Source organism: Oryctolagus cuniculus, chromosome 3 (assembly GCF_051225735.1).
Source record: "Oryctolagus cuniculus isolate XC-2025 breed Fujian yellow rabbit chromosome 3, ASM5122573v1, whole genome shotgun sequence".
Classification (NCBI taxonomy): Eukaryota; Metazoa; Chordata; class Mammalia; order Lagomorpha; family Leporidae; genus Oryctolagus; species Oryctolagus cuniculus.
The window spans coordinates 128,616,620-128,634,921 of record NC_142869.1 but is presented as its reverse complement, the minus strand read 5'-3'; the positions used below and the strand labels follow the sequence as shown (position 1 = coordinate 128,634,921).

The 18,302-nt window shown below is 52.2% G+C and overlaps 1 protein-coding gene across 2 annotated transcripts in view; it reads right to left on the bottom strand.

The window, feature by feature from the left end:
- TFCP2L1 (transcription factor CP2 like 1) overlaps nucleotides 1-17,651 on the bottom strand; it is a 49,468-nt gene extending 31,817 nt beyond the window's left edge. For both annotated transcript variants that reach the window (XR_016231682.1, XM_051838603.3), the window contains exons 1-2: nucleotides 17,478-17,651; nucleotides 14,869-15,020 (exon numbers count right to left, since the gene is read on the bottom strand). Coding sequence is in view for 1 of the 2 variants with exons in the window: in XM_051838603.3 (XP_051694563.1) it covers nucleotides 14,869-15,020; nucleotides 17,478-17,539 (214 nt within the window). In the remaining variant the exon portion in view is untranslated. The remainder of the gene's footprint in view (nucleotides 1-14,868; nucleotides 15,021-17,477) is intronic.
- Between the last annotated feature and the right edge of the window lie 651 nt (nucleotides 17,652-18,302).

Here is an 18,302-nt window from a genome sequence, read left to right as displayed (position 1 = left end):
CAGGGGGCAGAACCCAGCGCAGGGCCTCCTGCCCGGATCACCGTGTTCCCAAGAACAGAGGCAATTGCCCAGGCCAGCCAAGATTTACAGGTTGTTTACTCCCAGCAGTTCCTGGCTGGGGTAATTAATGCCACATAAAACATAATGGTGGCCATCACTGCCCCCAGAGAAAGGAGGGCTGGATGCCAACAGCCCAGCAATGATGGCGGACAACACTGCGCACTGTGCCCAGCACATGTGGCCTGCCACTCGCATCTGCGCGAAGGTATGCAAAGGTCTGTGGGAACATAGAGCTTGCATACAAGACAGTGTGGGGTGGGGAAAAGGCTCACCAGCCCCAGGTCCACATCCTGGTCCTGATGACCACCTGGGCGACCTTGGGCAGGGCACTTCACCTTCCTGCGGCCACTCGGGAATGTGATGGACTAGGCAGGCACACCACAGATCCCCAGTAAATACGTGCACTGTGTGTGTGTGTGCACGCACACGCACACGCACACGTATGTACAAATAAATAAATAAATCATGCCCCAGAGACTCCTTAGAGAAGGGACTGTTTACAGGGCTGGGGCCAGGAAAACACAGGAAAAGCCTTAAGCATCTTACAGAATAAAAAATGAGAAAGGACTCATCAAAAAAAAAAAAAGAAGGCACATTAAAACAGCACAGGGACCCATCATGGCCATAGCGGGCACAATCTGAGCAACAGAATAAATAAAAACAATACTGAATTTTAACCCACAGAGTAAAATAAATACCCACGAGCCTATGGTGATACAGTAATAAAATAAATCCCCAGTGAAAGCTCACTTTCTATCACAGCATTCTAGTTACAAATGCAGAAACAGCACAATTAATAGAAACTGACCCCTAGACAAACAACACAGTAGTAATTGATGCAGACAAGATCCACCAATGGATACTGAATTAGCTGGAAAAGTTGGAGGAAAGTCAAGAGATCAGCCTGGTCTCCAACAACCTCCCCAGCTCCGTGACATTAATTACGGAGGAAGAATTGGGGGGCTGGCGCTGTGGCACAGTGAGCACAGGTTTGAGTCCTACCTGCTCCACTTCTGATCCAGGTCCCCAGTGCATCTGGGAAGGCAGTGAGTACCTGGGCCCCTGCCACCCCTATGGGAGATCCAGACGGAGTTCCTGGCTCCCAGCTGTGGCCTGTCCCAGAGTGAAACAGCGGATGGAAGATCTCTCTCTCTCTGTCTCTCTGTCTCTCTCTCTCTCTCTCTCTCCAATTCTGTCCTTCAAATAAATCATTTTGAAGGAAAAAAAAAAGGAAGAAGAATAAAAACTGTGACTTCACAGCAGGGAGCCCTGGGGTCACGGAAGACAGACAACACGGAGGAGACTTGGGAAACAGGGCCACCATGCTACAGGGTGACCCCGTTGGGATGCTGAACAGACAACAGACAGCGGTGGAGAAACTGGTGCAGTTCACATAAAGACTACAGTAGAGTGATCAGAATTATGTCTCTGATTTCCTGGCTTCATCAAGTGTCCCATGCTGACCTAAGAAGTTAACTTTTTGGGAAGCTGAGTAAAAGGCACCAGGAACTCTGGGTACTATTTCTGACACTTTTCTTTAAGCCTAAAATAATTCTACTCTCCCAAGAAAATACCCCGGCCCTCCAAGTCCACCCCAGAACTTCAGCCAGTGCACACAGGGGAGATGGATTCTGCAGGTCAAGGGCTGACCGACATCCATCCCAGGGCCCCTGGGCCCATGCAAGGTTTTTTAAAACTTGCCCGACTTACTCTAAGTATTATAAACGGCATCTTTTTCCCATTGTATACTTGGTTATTACTGGTATGTCAGACATTCACTGGCTTGCATACTGAACTTGTATCCAGCCATGCTGCTGAACTGACTCCTGAAGCTATTCAAATGAATACGAAACCACAGACAACCAACCTCGTTTTGATTTACACAATGGCAAACGCACTCAGTTCAACCCACCAGAATGATTCTTGCGGCTCTGTAAGTAAAAGTCCCAAGGAAAAGCAGGCAACAGGTATAAACTACTAGTTTTTAGGAAAAAGAAATAAAAAGAGCATAAAAACACAGATGAAAAGATGCTCTATTTTACTCACAACAATGCCAAAGCAATCAAATAAATGCAAAGAAAAACTAAGTGCTGCTGTTCTCTGTATATATTAGAAACGACTCATCAGGCTGACAAGGCAGGGTCAGGCAAGCGTGTGGAGCTCAGGTGAGCGGGAACCACTGCTTTAGAGGGTGATCTGATTCAAAGTCTCAAATGCAAACCGTACTGCCATTTGTGTGTTCAAGGCTATGGAAGAAGCATGAATCTCCGCTGTGTGTGCGTGAACATGCACTAGGGCAGTGGACGGATGGCGTCAGCTGCCCCTGCGGGGGGCACCCGGTGCCTGGGGCAGAGGTGGGAGGGAGACATATCATAAGCCCAGTGGTACCCCTGGAATTCTGAACCACATAAAGGAGTCAGCCTACAAAGCAATACATTTTGAAACTGTGGGGGGAAAAAAACGGCTCTACAAGTTAGTGGGACCAAGGACAACAATAAGGAGTAGAAAATCCGATCTCTACGGTCAGGTCAGAATTGTGACTCACTGGGCACCTTCCATCCAGCCCTGCTGCCTGTCACGCTGCAGCCTGTTATGGAAGACCTGGGGCTGGGCTGAAGGCAGTCACATGCTCTCCACTCATGTACTGATCCCAGGGGCAAGGGCCAAACCATGGCTCGCTCAGCAGCAGCTTAATCCAGGTCTCACACATGGGTGCAGGGACTCAAGCACTTGGGTCATCCTCTGGTGCTTTCCCCAGCACATCAGCAGGAAGCTGGATTGAACGTGGAGCAGCCAGGACTCAAATCGGTGCCCATCTGGGATACCCCCACCCCGGGTGGCAGCTTAAACCACTGTGCCATAGTGCCAACCCTGTGCTGTTTCTTCTAAAAGGACAAAAATATTCTAAAAGTAATTATGGTAGAGGTTTAGTATACATAGTTGAATATAGTAAAAAAATTGAATTACATATTTTAAATGGATGAATTGTATGTGAATTATATTCCAATAAAGTTTTTCTTTTTTTAAAAAAAAAAAGTGCATTTGAAAGGAGAGACTGAAGTACAGCTCGGTGTTCCGGAGCATGTCATATAAGCCCCCGCGGACCTCAGTTTGCCCACCCATGAAATGGCAGGCTGGGGTGGAACAGCCAGGCCAGTGCATCTCAAACCTGAATACCGTCCTCATCAGCTGGCGGGCTGCCAGTTCTGACTGAGCTGACCTACAGAAGCCCCAAGACTCTGCGTGTCGAGGAAGCTCTCGGGTGATGGCGATCGACGCCAGGTAGCAAGGTCTCAGAGATGCTATCTCTGGCTCCCTGCAGCCCTGATACTTCAGGAATTGCTCTCATCCACTCCATGAATTCCTGGGGCAGGTGTGGTCCCCCCTCCGCATCCAGGAACCAGACACCTCTCACAGCCCAGACAGCCTCTCTCGTGGTCACAGGCAGGGAGAATGGTCGGGGAAGGCCAAGAACAGCACAAATGTGTCTCCACACGGAGCACCCGGCTGAGCGCCAGGGGTCCTCCAGGTGCAAAACAGAGCCAAGCCGGGGCAGGGCCCACGTTTCCCTTCATGGTCCATGGAAAGAAGCGCAGCGGTGGCCAAGGCTCCCTTGATGCCGAGCTGAACATGAAACTCAGCATACCCACGACTTCCTGTTCACTGTCTGCTCCAGGAGGACATCCCTGCCCGCAGACAGGAGGAACCGCTGATGGGGGCCACTGATGCCCAAGCCCCAGCACATGCCACCCTGAAGCCACCCTGGAAGGAGGACAGGACTGCACACCCAGAGCCCATCAGGAATGCATCACACAGACCCCCAAGCCTATTCCACCCTCAGACCCCAGCTTCCCCACCGACCAAAGGAGGCTGCATGAGACCTGCCCCTTAAGGTACCCAGTGGGCACTCCTGTGAAAGATATAGGGAGGAGCAAGTAGGCATCGGGAAGGGGTCCGGGTGTCCAACCCAGCCCCCAACCAGGCAATGAGCTCATTTCCGGGAGTAACCCACAGGGACCTGTCAAAGGGATACACAGTCCTGAAAAAGATAAGGTAGGAATGCTGGTTCCTGATACCATGGAGAAGCATTAGTCCTCTATAGACTCCAAAGCCATCCAGCCCAGGGCCCCGGGCCCCTAGTCTGTTGCAGGGCTCAAAAAACATTCCATCCTGACTCCGGGCTTCCTTTCTTCTCTTGTGAAACAAACCATGGCAGTTACTTAGGTAGAGGAGCACCCTTAGAACAAAACACATGGCAATCACCTCCCTCATTCAGAGCAGAGATTCTGCATACTTTCTCCAGGCAGAATTCTATCCACACTGCAAATAAGCTTAGGAGCCCATCTACAAAGAGAAAAATGGGTCTTCCTGATCTTCCTCTCTACTCACCTGCCCTCCAAACACCCATGAAAGAAAAAAAAAAAAAAAAGGCCAACGTTATCAGAAAGAAGGTACCCAGCCCTTAAATATGATGTGCCATAGAAGTCGTAACCCTATCTGGACAGTGGCCAGAGTAAAGCTCATTAAACCTGGCGCCCTCCCCTGCCCCACTGATAGTCCATCCTGCTTGCCAGGGACCTTCCTGGTGTGGGGTGAAACACTTGTGGGCAGGTGCAGTCACTTGGAGTTAGCTGAGCTTGTTTTTTAAGATCCATGTATTCATTTGAAAGACAGAGTGGCAGAGAGAGAGAGAAAGAAAGTGGGAGAGGCAGAGAATCTTCCATCCACTGGCTCACTCCCGAAGTGCCTGCGACAGTGCAACACCCAGGGTTGGGCTAGGCTGAAGCCAGGAGCCAGGGATTCCTTCCAGATCCCCAACAAGGGTGGCAGAAACCCAAGTACTTGGGCCATCTTCCATTGCCAGGTGCATTAGCAGCGAGCTGGGAGTGGGGAGCAGGACTCAAACCAGGCGCTCAGATGTCCCAAGTGGCAGCTTAATACACTGTGCCATGTCACCCACCCCTATCTGAGTTTGATGCATCTCTGAGCAACCATGTCTGCTGATCCAGACAGGATACCATCCAGCTATGAGATGAAACCTTAGGGGCTTGCTCAGCTGTTCTTGGTGCAGGTGGTCTACTGCTTCTCCAGTGACAGGGGGAGATCTGTCTACTGTTTTTTAATTTTTTTTTTTTTTTTTTTTTTGACAGGCAGAGTAGATAGTGAGAGAGAGAGACAGAGAGAAAGGTCTTCCTTTTGCCGTTGGTTCACCCTCCAATGGCCACCACGGCCGGCACACCATGCTGATCCGAAGGCAGGAGCCAAGTACTTATCCTGGTCTTCCATGGGGTGCAGGGCCCAAGCACTTGGGCCATCCTCCACTGCACTCCCTGGCCACAGCAGAGAGCTGGCCTGGAAGAGGGGCAACCGGGACAGAATCCGGCGCCCTGACTGGGACTGGAACCCGGTGTGCCAGCGCCGCAAGGCGGAGGATTAGCCTATTGAGCCGCAGCACCGGCCTGTTTTTTAATTTTTTAAAAAAAGATTTATTTATTTATTTGAAAGGCAGAGTTACAGAGAGCGAGAAAGAGAGAGAGAAAGGTCTTCCATCTGTGATTCAATCCTCAAATGGCTGCCAACAGCTGGAGCTGAGCCAATCCAAAGCCAGGAGCTTCTTCCAAGTCCCCCACTCAGGTGCAAGGGACCAAGTACTTGGGCCATCCTCTGTTCCTTTCCCAGGCATGTTAGCAGGGAGCTGCATTGAAAGTGGAGCAGCTGAGACTGGAACTGGTGCCCATATGGGATGCTGGCGCTGCAGGCACCAGCTTCATCTGCTACGCCACAGCGCCGGCCCCTGTCTGGCAAATCTTTACACACAGTTTGGACACCAGAGGACTGGCTCCCCTGCAGGCAGCTGCAGCCGTGAGGGCTTCTGCCAGGACTCTGAGTGGCTGTGGGTATCATGAGGCACTTCCTTCTGGGTAGAAAATCTTTTGGCTAGCTCTTTTTCCTTCAGTGTATTTCCAGAATATAGATGCTTTTAATCAATCCTGTAAAATGTATCATCTCCAGGTCACTGTATCCTCTGGAACTAGAATGTGTACTATATTTTAATTAATTGGTCCATTATTAAACATAATTGAGGAAGCGGCTTAGACATCCATGCCGCATGTCAGTGTCTGAGCTTGGTATCCAGCTCTGACTCTGGCTCCTGACTCCTGCTTCCTGCTAATGCAGACCCTGTAAGGTAGCAGTGATGGCTCTAGTTAAGTGGGTTCCGTCCACCCACCTGAGAGACTGAGATTGAGTTCCTGGCTCCCAGTGTCAGCCCTGGGTCAGCCCTGGGTCAGCCCTGGGTCAGCCCTGGGTCAGCCCTGGCCATTGTGGGCATTTGAAGAGTGAACCAGCAGATGAAGGTACTCTCTCTAGCTCTCCCCTCTCTCAAATAAGTAATAAATTTTAAACTAACTGAATTTTGACATGACCAATATTAAATGTATTCTCATTTCAATACACACAGATTGATTTTAAAAATAACAAAGAGGGAAGGCCGGCACTGTAGCATAGTGGGCATCCCACGTGGGCACCAGTTCAAGTCCTGACCACTCCACTTCCAATCCAGCTCTCTACTATGGCCTGGGAAAGCAGTAGAAGATGGCCTAAGTCCTTGGGCCCCTGGACCCACGTGGGAGACCCAGAGGAAACTCCTGGCTTCAGATCAGCTGTTGATCTGAATGTGCACATGGGAAGACAGCAGTCATTTGGGGAGCACAGCTCTGGCCATTGCAGCCATCTGGGAGCGAACCAGTGGATGGGAGACATATCTCTCTTTCTTTCTTTCTCTCTCTCTCTCTCTGCCTCTGCCTCTCTGTAACTCTGCCTTTCAAATAAGTAAATAAATCTTTTTTTAAAAAATGTTCTATTATGAAAAAGAATAAGTAGGAGACAGCACTGTGGTGTAGTGGGTTAAGCCGCTGCTTGCAACACCAGCATCCCATAAGGCAGTACAGGTTTGAGTTCCAGCTACTCCACTTTGGATTCAGCTCCCTGCTAACGCACCTGGAAAAGCAGAAGATGGCCCTGTGACCAACATGGGAGGCCCAGATAGAGTTTCAAGCTCCTAGCTTTGGCCTGGCTACATCCCAACCACCACAATTATTTGGAGCATGACCCAGCAAATGGAAGATCTCTCTCTCTCTCTCTCTCTCTCTCTCTCTCTCTCTGTCTCTTTCTCTGTCCCTTTCTCTTTCTCCTTCTCTTTCTCTTTCTCTCTCTGCCTTTCAAGTAAACAAAATAAATCAAAAACATTTTAGGAGCCAGCGCTGTGGCGTAGCGGGTAAAGTTGCCACCTGCTGTGCCAGCATCCAATATGGGCACCAGTTCGAGTCCTGGCTGCTCCACTTCCGATCCAGCTCTCTGCTATGGCCTGAGAAAGCAGCAGAAGATGTCCCAGATCCTTGGGCTGCTGTACCCGCATGGGAGACCAGGAAGAAGCTCCTGGCTCCTGGCTTCGGATCAGCGCAGCTCCAGCCATTCCAGCCATCTGGGAAGTGAACAAGTGGATGGAAGACCTCTCTCTTTTTGCCTCTGCCTCTGCCTCTCTATAATACCACCTTTCAAATAAACAAATAAATAAATCTTTAAAAATAAAAATAAATAAAATCTTAAAAAATTTTTAAAAAATCATTGTAGGTATGTGACACAGGGGTTAAGTTGCTGGTTGGGATACCTGTATCCCAAATTCCACTGATTCATTCCCCAAATGCTTATAACAGCTTAGGCTGGGCCAAGCCAAACCCAGGAGCCAAGAACTCAATCCAGGTCTCCCATGTGGGTGGTAGGGACCCAACTTCTTGAGCCATCGCTGGCTGCCTCCCAGGTGTACATTAGCAGGGAGCTAGAGCAGAGCCAAACTTGAACCCAGGCTCACCAATGTGAGACACAGATGTGCCAAGTGACACCTTAACCACTATACCAAATGCCCTCTGTTTTATAATAAGCACGCTCACCGGCGCCGCGGCTCACTAGGCTAATCCTCCGCCTAGCGGCGCCGGCACACCGGGTTCTAGTCCCGGTTGGGGCGCCGGATTCTGTCCCGGTTGCCCCTCTTCCAGGCCAGCTCTCTGCTGTGGCCAGGGAGTGCAGTGGAGGATGGCCCAGGTGCTTGGGCCCTGCACCCCATGGGAGACCAGGAAAAGCACCTGGCTCCTGGCTCCTGCCATCGGATCAGCGCGGTGCGCCGGCCGCAGCGCGCCGGCCGCGGCGGCCATTGGAGGGTGAACCAACGGCAAAAGGAAGACCTTTCTCTCTGTCTCTCTCTCTCTCACTGTCCACTCTGCCTGTCAAAAAATAAAAAATAAAAATAAAAAATAAATAAAAAAAATATAATAAGCACGCTCTACTTTTGTACTTATGGGGGGAGGAAATAAGAAAGCATTGAAAAAAACAGTAACATACTTCAGAGTCATTGGCTTATTCAGTTTACACTCACAACTTCAGGCTAAAAATTAATCTGGAAAGAAGGCTTCAGAGATGGAGAAAAGATAACAGAGTCACTAATCCTTTGCCTCATTCCTTAAATTCAGTGTCACTGACATAATCAGGCAGAGGAAAAACACAACTGGGTACTTACTGCTTGCCAGACTGTATTTATCTGCTGACTTCTCAAGGCAACCCACACAATGAAACTCATCGGCTTCTCACCAGAGGAGACCCAGATTCCCAGAGACTGAGGGGCTTCTCTGGGAGCAGAAGTTAGGGCTGCACTTCTGTGCTGGTTCAAGGAGCAGGCAAGACAGGACTTTCCACCCCGGGCTCTTATCTGCCTCCCTGGGGTCACCGCTGGCCCAGAGGGTTGGGAGCAACTGGATGTGGGATTCTTTTTTCTCCTAAGGAGGTGTTTTCCACCACTCCATTCTTCCACCACCACCCCCAGGCCCACCCCAAACCTCAGAGCTGCATCCTAGATTCCTGCCTGCAGCAAAGCCAGGAGGCAGCAGTGAGAGAGAAGGAAACTCCCCTTCCAGAAGACCCTCCCCCTCCCCCCAAAGCTCAGCCACCCCCAGGCCTGCCTGACCCATGCTTGGCAGGCGAAACTGACTTCACCTCTCTGTCATCTGGAAAGTGGGCACATACAGCCCAGGAGAGTAACTCCAAGGAGAACATCAGAAAGTGCTCTGTAAACTCTGCAGTCCTGGACAAAGCAGCATCACCCTCAAGGCCAAGGTGGTCACCTTCCCGGGCACTGGCAGCTCCCATCATGTAAGAGCATGCTCATGGTAAGCAGAGGGTCTTCAATGGCACTTCGCAGCCTGTTCTGAGAAATGTCTCCAGGGTGCATCCACTGTCTGCTACAGGGTGAGTGTGCGCTGGCACAAACGCTAAGCAGGACTTCTAATTCTAAGTGGGGCAGTTAGTTCTAGAGCTGCCCTGTGTCATCCGTGAGGGGCCAGTGTGGTGGCACATCAAGACAAACTGCCTGAGACACCAGTATCCCATTTGAGTGCCAGTTCAAGTCCGCACTGTTCCACTTCTGATCCAGCTCCTGGGAAAGCAGTGGATGATGGCCCAAGTGCTTGGGCCCCTGCCGCCCACATAGGAGACCCAGAGAAAGCTCCTGGCTCCAATCTGGCACAGCCCTGGTTGATGTGGCCATTTGGGGAGTGAAGCAATGGATGGAAGATCTCTCTCTCTTCTCTTCTCTCTTCTCTCTCTCCCTCCCTCTGCATCCCATATTTCTGCCTTTTAAATAAATAAAATAAATTTTTAAAAAATTATCCCGTGGGCCAGCGCTGTAGCGTAGCAGGTAAAGCCGACACCTGCAGTGCCAGCATCCTACACAGGAGCCAGTTCAAGTCCTGGCAGCTCCACTTCCAACCCAGCTCTCTGCTGGATTGGCCCAGCTCTGGCTGTTGTAACCATTTTGGGAGTGAACCAGTGGATGGAAGATCTCTTTCTCTCTGCCTCTGACTCTGTCTTTCTGAAACTCTGAATTCCAAATAAATAAACAAATCTTTAAAAAAAAAATATTCTCTTGGGGCTGGCGCTGTCTGTGGTGTAGTAGGTTAACCCCCCCCCCCCCCGCAGTCAACTCATGGGCACCAGACTGAGTCATGGCTGCTCCTCTTCCGATCCAGTTCTCTGCTATGACCTGGGAAAGCAGTAGAAGATGGCCCAAGTGCTTGGGCCCCTGTACCTGCTTGGGAGACCCAGAAAAAACTCCTAGCTCCTGGCTTCAGATTAGCCCAGCTGTGGCCATTGTGGCCATGTGGGGAGTGAAGCAGCGGAGGGAAGATCTTTTTCTGTTTCTCCTTCTCTCTTTCTATAATTGGAACTCTCAAATAATAAATAAAGCTTTTAAAAAAATTCTCAATGTTCCAAATGGATGGCCTTATTAACTTCCAAAATAGGATGGAAGAAATGTTTCCCCTTTACTACTAATAATAGCTAACATGCCAGGCACAATTTTCCAGCTCTCTGCATTAACTCATTTTATCTATTTGGTAACACCTACTTTGTAGGGATTTTTATTTCCCCCATTTTATAAAAGGCGATCTGCCCAGGTGTCTGCCCCATGCCCCATGCCCCACACCCTGTACCCCAGCCCAGCAATTGGAGTGCTTGGCCAACTGGTCTACCTCCCCAGTGATCACACTCATATTTCTTGTGCTCCAGGCCCTCGTCATCTGGAATCACTGAGAACATGTTCTGCTGACCCCAGGCCTGCCTTTACCACAGTGTTTCTCTCTTCCCACTGAGCCTCCTCCACGCAAAAGCAAATTTCATGCCATGAATGAATGAAACCCACATGGATGCCGATTCCAGTCCTGGCTGCTCCACTTCCCATCCAGCTCCCTGCTAATGCACCTGGGAAAGCAGCAGAACACGGCCTAAATACTTGGGTCCCTGCCACACACATGAGAGACCCAGATAGAGTTCTGGGCTTCTGCCTTCAACCTGGCTCAGCCTTAATGGTTTTGGCCATTGTGAGGTGAAGCAGTAAGATTTAAGATATCTCCCGCCCCCATCACTCCATCTGTCAAATAAATATATAAATAAGCCTAAAAAATCATTTGGGGGAGTAGGCATTTGACTTAGCAGTTAAGATGCCCAGGCCCCGTCAGAGTACATGGATTTGAATGCCACCTCCACTGCCTGCCTACAGTTTCCCATGGAGATGACTCAAGTAGTTGGGTCCCTGCCACCCAGGTGGATACCTGGACTGAGTTCCTAGCTCCTGGCTTCAGCTCCAGCCCAGCACCAGCCATTGCAGGTGGGAGCTCTCTCTGTACCCCACCCCCTCTCAGCCTTAAGAAGAAAAAAAGTTGTTTTGGTGGAACATACCAAAGCTTTCTGCAAGGCAAGCCACTCTGAAGAAGTCATTTGTTATCTCAAAGCCAGAATTCCCTGCACCAACTGCCTGGAGCTCTCTCTGCCCTCCCCACCAGTATCTCCTCCCACCCCTGAGGCTCCAGCCTTCAGGAAAGATCAGGCCACAGTGACCTTTGGCCACCAACAAAGAAAAAGCTATCTGGGCATTTGTAAACCTCTACTCCAGAGCTGTCTGTCCCTGACAAGGACTTTTTCAGAGAAAAGGACTTATTTTGTTCTCCAAACCATTTTTACCACATTCAAAACCAACCAGTGAGCCTACTGACACAGATGTGACATGCCTTCCCCGGAGCCACAGCCATCAAGGCCTTGGTATGCCCTGAGCAGCACAGTGGGTCCCCAGTGGTTTAATGCACAACTTTTGGATTCACAGACACAGCACCCCGCCATGATTTCAGAGAGCTTTAGACATCAGGAAAAGCATGTGGGCCTTACAGAAACAATGCAGGGGCCGGCACTGTGGCGTAAGGGGTAAAGCCCTGGCCTGAAGCGCCAGCATCCCATATGGGTGCCAGTTCTAGTCCCAACTGCTCCACTTCCGATCCAGCTCTCTGCCATGGCCTGGGAAAGCAGTAGAAGATGACCCAAGTCCTTGGGCCCCTGCACCCATGTGGGAGACCCGGAAGAAGCTCCTGGCTTCTTCGTATCAGCACAGCTCCAGCCGTTGCGGCCAACTGGGGAGTGACCTAGTGGCTGGAAGACCTCTCTCTCTCTGCCTCTTCTGTCTCTGTGTTACTCTGACTTTCAAATAAATAAATAAATCTTTAAAAAAACAAAAAAGAAAGAAACAATGCAAAAAAGATCACGGAGACAGCACAATAATAAATAATGAATAGCAAACTTTTCAACTGGTCACAACAGTCTTAAAACTGAATAAAAAACTGTATAAAAATCTATTTGTCATGGGACATAAAGAACAGACTGTTTAAATATGGCATGTTGGAAAGATATCCAGTACAGCACACTGACAATAGCAAAAGAAAAAGACCACGAGGTAGAAAAATAAAGTGTAAATAAATCATTCTATTTCTTATTTCTCTGAATATTCATGGAGCACCTACTCTGGAGGCAACAAGCTGAAAGCTGAGGATATAGTGACAGTCTCAGGGGCTGGCATTGTGACAGATTAAGCTGCCACCTGCGATGCAGGCGCTGGTTCGAGTCCTGGCTGCTCCACTTTCGATCCAGCTCCCTACTAATGCATCTGGGAAAGCAGCAAAAGAAGGCCCAGGTCCTTGGGCCTCTGCACCCACGTGGCAGTCCTGGAAGAAGCTCCTGGCTTTGAACTGGACCAACCCTGGCTATTGTGGCCCTCTGCGGAGTGAACCAGAAGATGAATGATCTCTCTCTTTCTCTCTCTCTCTCTCTCATTCTCTGTAACTCTACCTTTCAAATAAATAAACAAATCTTTAAAAAAAAAAAAAAAAGGCAGCCTCAGCTCTCTGCTTCTTTTCTATTCTGAGATACCAAAATAATTGCATTGTGTATTTTCCTCCAGCTATTATGAAAATATTCTGCTCTGAATAACAAGAAGAATGTAAACATTTTAAATGATGTTTAGGATACTCTGACAATAATGAAAAATGTTGTTGGGAAAACAGTGTTTAATAAAAGCAAGGGCAAGTATATAAAGCATATGAGCTCAGTGTGAAAAAGAAAGAGTAGAGGGGCTGGTGTTGTGGCTCAGTGGGTTAAGCAGCAAGCAGCCAGCTGTGACGCCAGCATCCCATCTGAGTCCCACTGTACTTAAGGAAAAAAGCAGAGACCCAGAAAAGAAACTGCTCAAAGGTAAGCAAGTGGCCAGCAGTTGACCTTCCATGAAAGAAAGGCAAGGGGCAGAAGCTACTCCAGTAACAGCAGACACAGGAGGTGTTCTTCCACTGGACCACCCCCCTCCCATCAAGGCCTCCCAGAGGCAGACGGGGGTCTCCACAGCTGAGTGCCCAGAGGAGCAAGCCTGTGCCACACACTGAGCCCCACAAACAACAGGAGGGCACAGTTTCCAGCCAGAGGCAGACAGGGCCACCTGCTGAATCCAAGCTGGCTTCCTGGTCCGGAAGCAGTCGGGAGCGCCTGGTGACCACACTGGCCTTGCAGCCCCAGGGGCTCCCTAGACTGAGGGGTCACAATTCCACTGAGATGCGGCAGCAGCTGTACGACGAACTGCAGCCAAGCATAGCTCCCTACCATCGGGTGCCCCCAGAGTCCACCGAGCCCCTCCACCCCTTCCTGACACCGGGAAGCTGCTGTGGAGCAGCCACAGTCACGCCACCCCCTTCACATACCCTCACCCGTTCAGACCTCAGGAATCGCACTTCTCATTTTACACAAAATCCCGGGGCTCAGAAAAGAAGCAAACGCAGCTCAAAGCCACAGAGCCAGGATGTGCTGCTGTCGGAATCCAAACACCAAAGCCCCTATCTCCCAGGACCTGGGGGACGCAAGTGGCTTCTCTGGCAGGCAGGGAACCTGGCCCCTGTGCTGTGTGAGGACAGGGACTGCCAGGTGCAGCTCCAACAGAGACCACATCTGGGGGCCAGTGATGTGGCACAGCACGTTACGCTGCTGCTTGCGACATAGGCATGCCATATTGGAGCCCCTGCTGAAGTCTCGGCTGCTCTGCTTCCAATCCAGCTCCCTGCTAATGTGCTTAAGATGGCGGCAGATCATGGCCAAAATGAATGGGTCCCTGCACCCACTTGGGAGATCAGGATGCAGCCCCAAGTTCCCAGCTTTGGCCCAGCTCCGACCTTGCTGTTTGAGAGGTGAACCAGGGTCTGGAAAATATCTGTCTGTTTGTCTCTGTGTGTGTTTGTGTCTGCCTTTCAAATAAATCAATTTTTAAAAATATTTATTTTATTTGAGAGGCAGAGTTACAGATAGAGTAGGAATGAGAGAGAGAAAGAGAGATCTTCCATCTGCTGGTTCTCTCCCCAAATGGCTACAACAGCAGGAGCTGGGCAGATCCAAAGCCAGGAGCCAGGAGCTTCTTCCAGGTCTCCCACATGGCTGAAGGGACCCAAGCACTTGACCCATCTTCCACTGCTCTCCAGGCCATTAGCAGGGAGCTGGCTTGGAAGTGGAACAGCTGGACTAGAACCAGAGACCATATGGGATGCCAGCACCGCAGGCAGAGGCTTAACCTACTATGCCACAGAGCTGGCCCCAAATCAATCAATCTTAAAAAAAAAAGAAAAGAAAAGAAAACCCACACCTGGATCAATCTATGTCTACAAATTTCATCAGTCATGGCCACAATAAGCAGACAGAACAGCCTTCTGAAGGGATCGCAGGAGGGACGACGCTCTGCCCGGTCAGTGTGACGATGCAATGAATGCTTCTGTTTGCCGGATGAAGACGCTGAGCGCACAGAGGTCACGCAGCCGGGAAACATCGAAATGGGGCCCCGTGGATCTTTCACCCCGATGCCCCACTGTGAACCCCAGCTCCGCCCCAGCCCAGGGTTCCCGCTACTACCTTGGTTAAGGTAGGTCAGCGTCTCTTCGTGCAGCTTCACGGCCGGGGACGTGGCAGCACACAGCACATACTGCAGGGGCGGCAGGCGGGCCTCGTTCTCCGGGGACAGCTGGGGCTCCTCCTGCTTGAAGATGGGCAGCGCGAGCACATCACTGCAACACACGGGGAGTGGTGGTCAGCACAGGACCCGGTGAGCCCATGGGCACACAGCCAGCCGGCTGCAGGTGCGCGCCTCAGGGAGCCGTGCTCCGCAACACGGTGAACCACTCCCTTCGGCATTCCACTTTGACTCCGCGGTCAGGCTTTGTGGGAGGTGAAACACAAAATCTCTGAAAGCCTGCAGAGATCTGCTCGGCCGCAGAGCCCAGCAGTGGCCCACGCACCCTGACAGTTCATCCAGTTCCCATCCTTACAAACTCCTGCATTTCGAATAAGAATCGGAACACTTTTTGCTTTCAAATCGATGATTCTATTAATCAGCCACTTCTCAGACAGACGCTGTGCCCTGTCCTTGGGGCTCTGAAGAGAATGCAAATGACATCTGTGTCACCGGCCCAGGTTGAGAGGTCCCTCCAATCCTAAAAAGACGACGGCTGGCTCAGAACCCACAGTCAGGGTCACAGCAATCTCACAAACTCAGACCGAGATGGGAGAACTTCAGCTTCAATCAGTTTTCATACCTAAGCTTAAAATCCTCAGAGACTTCAAGACTCTCTTCTTCCACCTCTAAATACAACTCACCCTCCCCATGACAGCGATCAACCTCAGGCCCGCCCACCGCTGAGGACCTTGTTCCTTGATGTATTTTCAAAATGCCCTTGCCAGGGACAAAGAAATCCTTGTGAACACGAACAACCTGCAGCAGAGACTCGCTAAATTGTCAGCAGGGCAGAAACGTGTGCCAAAAACGCGCCAGGGTGCTTATCTTGATCAGCCTCCTCCCTTCGTGGGTCCCGGGTTATGAATCAGATCGGCTGACCCCACTCCACTGTACAAACACAAGAGTCACCAGTACAATCTGTTCCTCGTACAACATCGTAAATGCGTGTCACTAAAACACAACCTGGCACACACCCCACCGAGGTCTAACTAATTCTCAGAGGAAAAACAGGGCTTCGGGCGCAGCTGGACAACCTGCCCTGTGTGGGCTCCCCCCACCCAAAGACAGCGCAGGGCCTCACACAGCGCCTTCCGTGAGCCAGAGCACCCGCTCCCGGCTGTGTGGTTCTCTAGGAACACACTGGAAGCAAGCAGGCCTCTGCTCACCTGGGGATTGCATAATCTCACGTCGGCCCAGACCATGGCAAGTTAATAATCCACGGGCTGCTGCCTTTAAATTAAAAAAAAAAAAAAAAAAAGGTGGGGGTGAAAGGCCATCGCTCAACAGTAACTTGTTTCACGCCTGGCATCCTTATTTGCCAAGGAATAAAAGTCACAAGAACATCAAACACAAAGGGGAAGAGAGTACAGGCCACAGCTCCTGCGAGGCCGCACGGCTCTCAGAAGCTCTGGGAGCAGATGACCCAAAAAGCAAGGAGGAGGACAAGACCTCCACTCTAGGATCCAGGGACCACACTAAGGTCAACCCCTAGGAAAGTGAAGCTCCCAGCTTCCAAAGAGTGAGAGGGGGAGCCAGGACCCAAAATTTTCGCCAGGAACCAAGCACCTTGGACCTGCACCTCCCACCCTCTTCCAGTAGCAAAACCCTAAGAGGTATCTGAGGTCCCAAAGCTACACCTCCCTCTCACAGGGAGAACTGGGCCCCAGTGTAGGTCTCAGGGGCACCTCAGCTGCACTTGTTCCCCCTACTCGGGGTCACCTTCAAACTCACTCAGGGGCTATGGCCACATGGTCACTGGGTTCCAGGGAAGCGCCCATCCCGCAGGGCACCGCCCTCTGAGGACACCCCCCACCCCCAGGTGGCTGGCAGCCCTGCAGACCCGCCTGCACCGGCTACCCCTTCGCAGCAGCTGATGCCCCAAGTGCAGCCCGCTGACCCCTCTGCCTCCTGGAAGCCGGTGCTGTGCTGGGGCCCCCTGGCCCGTCCCCACCGGAATTCGGGAAGGACGGCCAGGCCGGACACATCGGAGCGCGGGCTAGGCGGGGACCACAGAGGCCCGCAGGGCAGGTGCGCGCAGCACCCGCGGCTCCTTCGGCTCGCAGTTCACTTTCCCTGAGCCCTCAGCAAACGGCCTTTGGGTTAAGTCGGGCGCATCGAACAAACTGGACAGGCCAGAGCTGGTCCCGGCGAGCGCAGAAGAGTGAAGTGACCGCGCCCGTTAGTACCCGGCCAGCTGCGGGACTGAGACAACCACCCCGCAGGACCCGGAGCAGAAGGGGCCCCTGCTGCCTAAACCAGGGCGGCGGGGAACGCTGCTTCTCCCTCCAAAGAGCGCTGCTCAATTCCCAGTAGGAAAAAGAGCTTCCGCAGAGCGCCACCGGCCACGACTTCCCCGTGGCGGGCGCCGGGCGGGCACTGCAAGTTGCCTCGACTCTTCTCGGACAGTAGCCGTTTAAGGAGGCGCGCGAGGACGCGGCGGGTGTGGCCCCGGGCGGGCCCCCGGCTCCGCGCCCGGGTCCCGCCGAGCGGCGAGCCCGGCCGCGCTTACCGCAGGTAGCTGCCGGAGCTGTGCTGGTTGTAGTGCTCGGGCTGCGTGTGCCAGAACAGCATGGCTGCAGCGCGAGCGCGCCGGCGACGCGCAGAGCCCTCGCAGCGTCCCCGGGAGCCGCACTCCGCGCCCCAGGTGCGCGCCAGCTCCGCTCATTTATGGGCGGCCCAGAGGCGGGGCCGCGGCCGGGCCCTCCCCGCGCCGGGAAGCGCGGCGGCCAGGGCGGCTCCCCGGCGGCCGGCGCACCTGGCGGCGGGCGCACCTCCGGGGCTGCGGGGCGGGCGGCCGAAGCGACCCCCATAGCCCCCGGCTTGCCACGCCCACACCTGTGCCCCTGCACCCGAGAGTCCGCGGGGAGCTGAACTGCAAGGCGCTGCCGGCCCTCACCTTCTCGGCCCTCTACCCTCGCAAATCAAGGCACTTTCTATTTGTCTCTCTCGCACGGCCTGGGCTCCCGACCTCGTGCTGTTACCCTCACTGCTCAGAATAGAGCACAGAACCTAGGTCAGCGCTGAATAGCAGCAAATATCGGGGGGGGGGGGGGGGGGGGGAGTCAGAGAAGGCTCCCTGGAAGAGGTGACTTGGAGCTGAGGCGTGACGGCCACAGAGGAAGCGTTTCGGTGAGCATCTGCAGGGAAAGGGAGCCAGACAGGGACTACCGCCAGTGCCAAGGCCTGAGACCCACCTACCTGCTTTGACCTGTCTGAACGGGGCTGACCAGGTGCCTGAGGTGGGCCTGAGCCAGGGCTCTTTCCTAGGAACGTTTTAAGCGGAGGCTGTCGCGTTTACGATTTGCCTTTTGGAAATGCAGTTTGACAGCAGCGT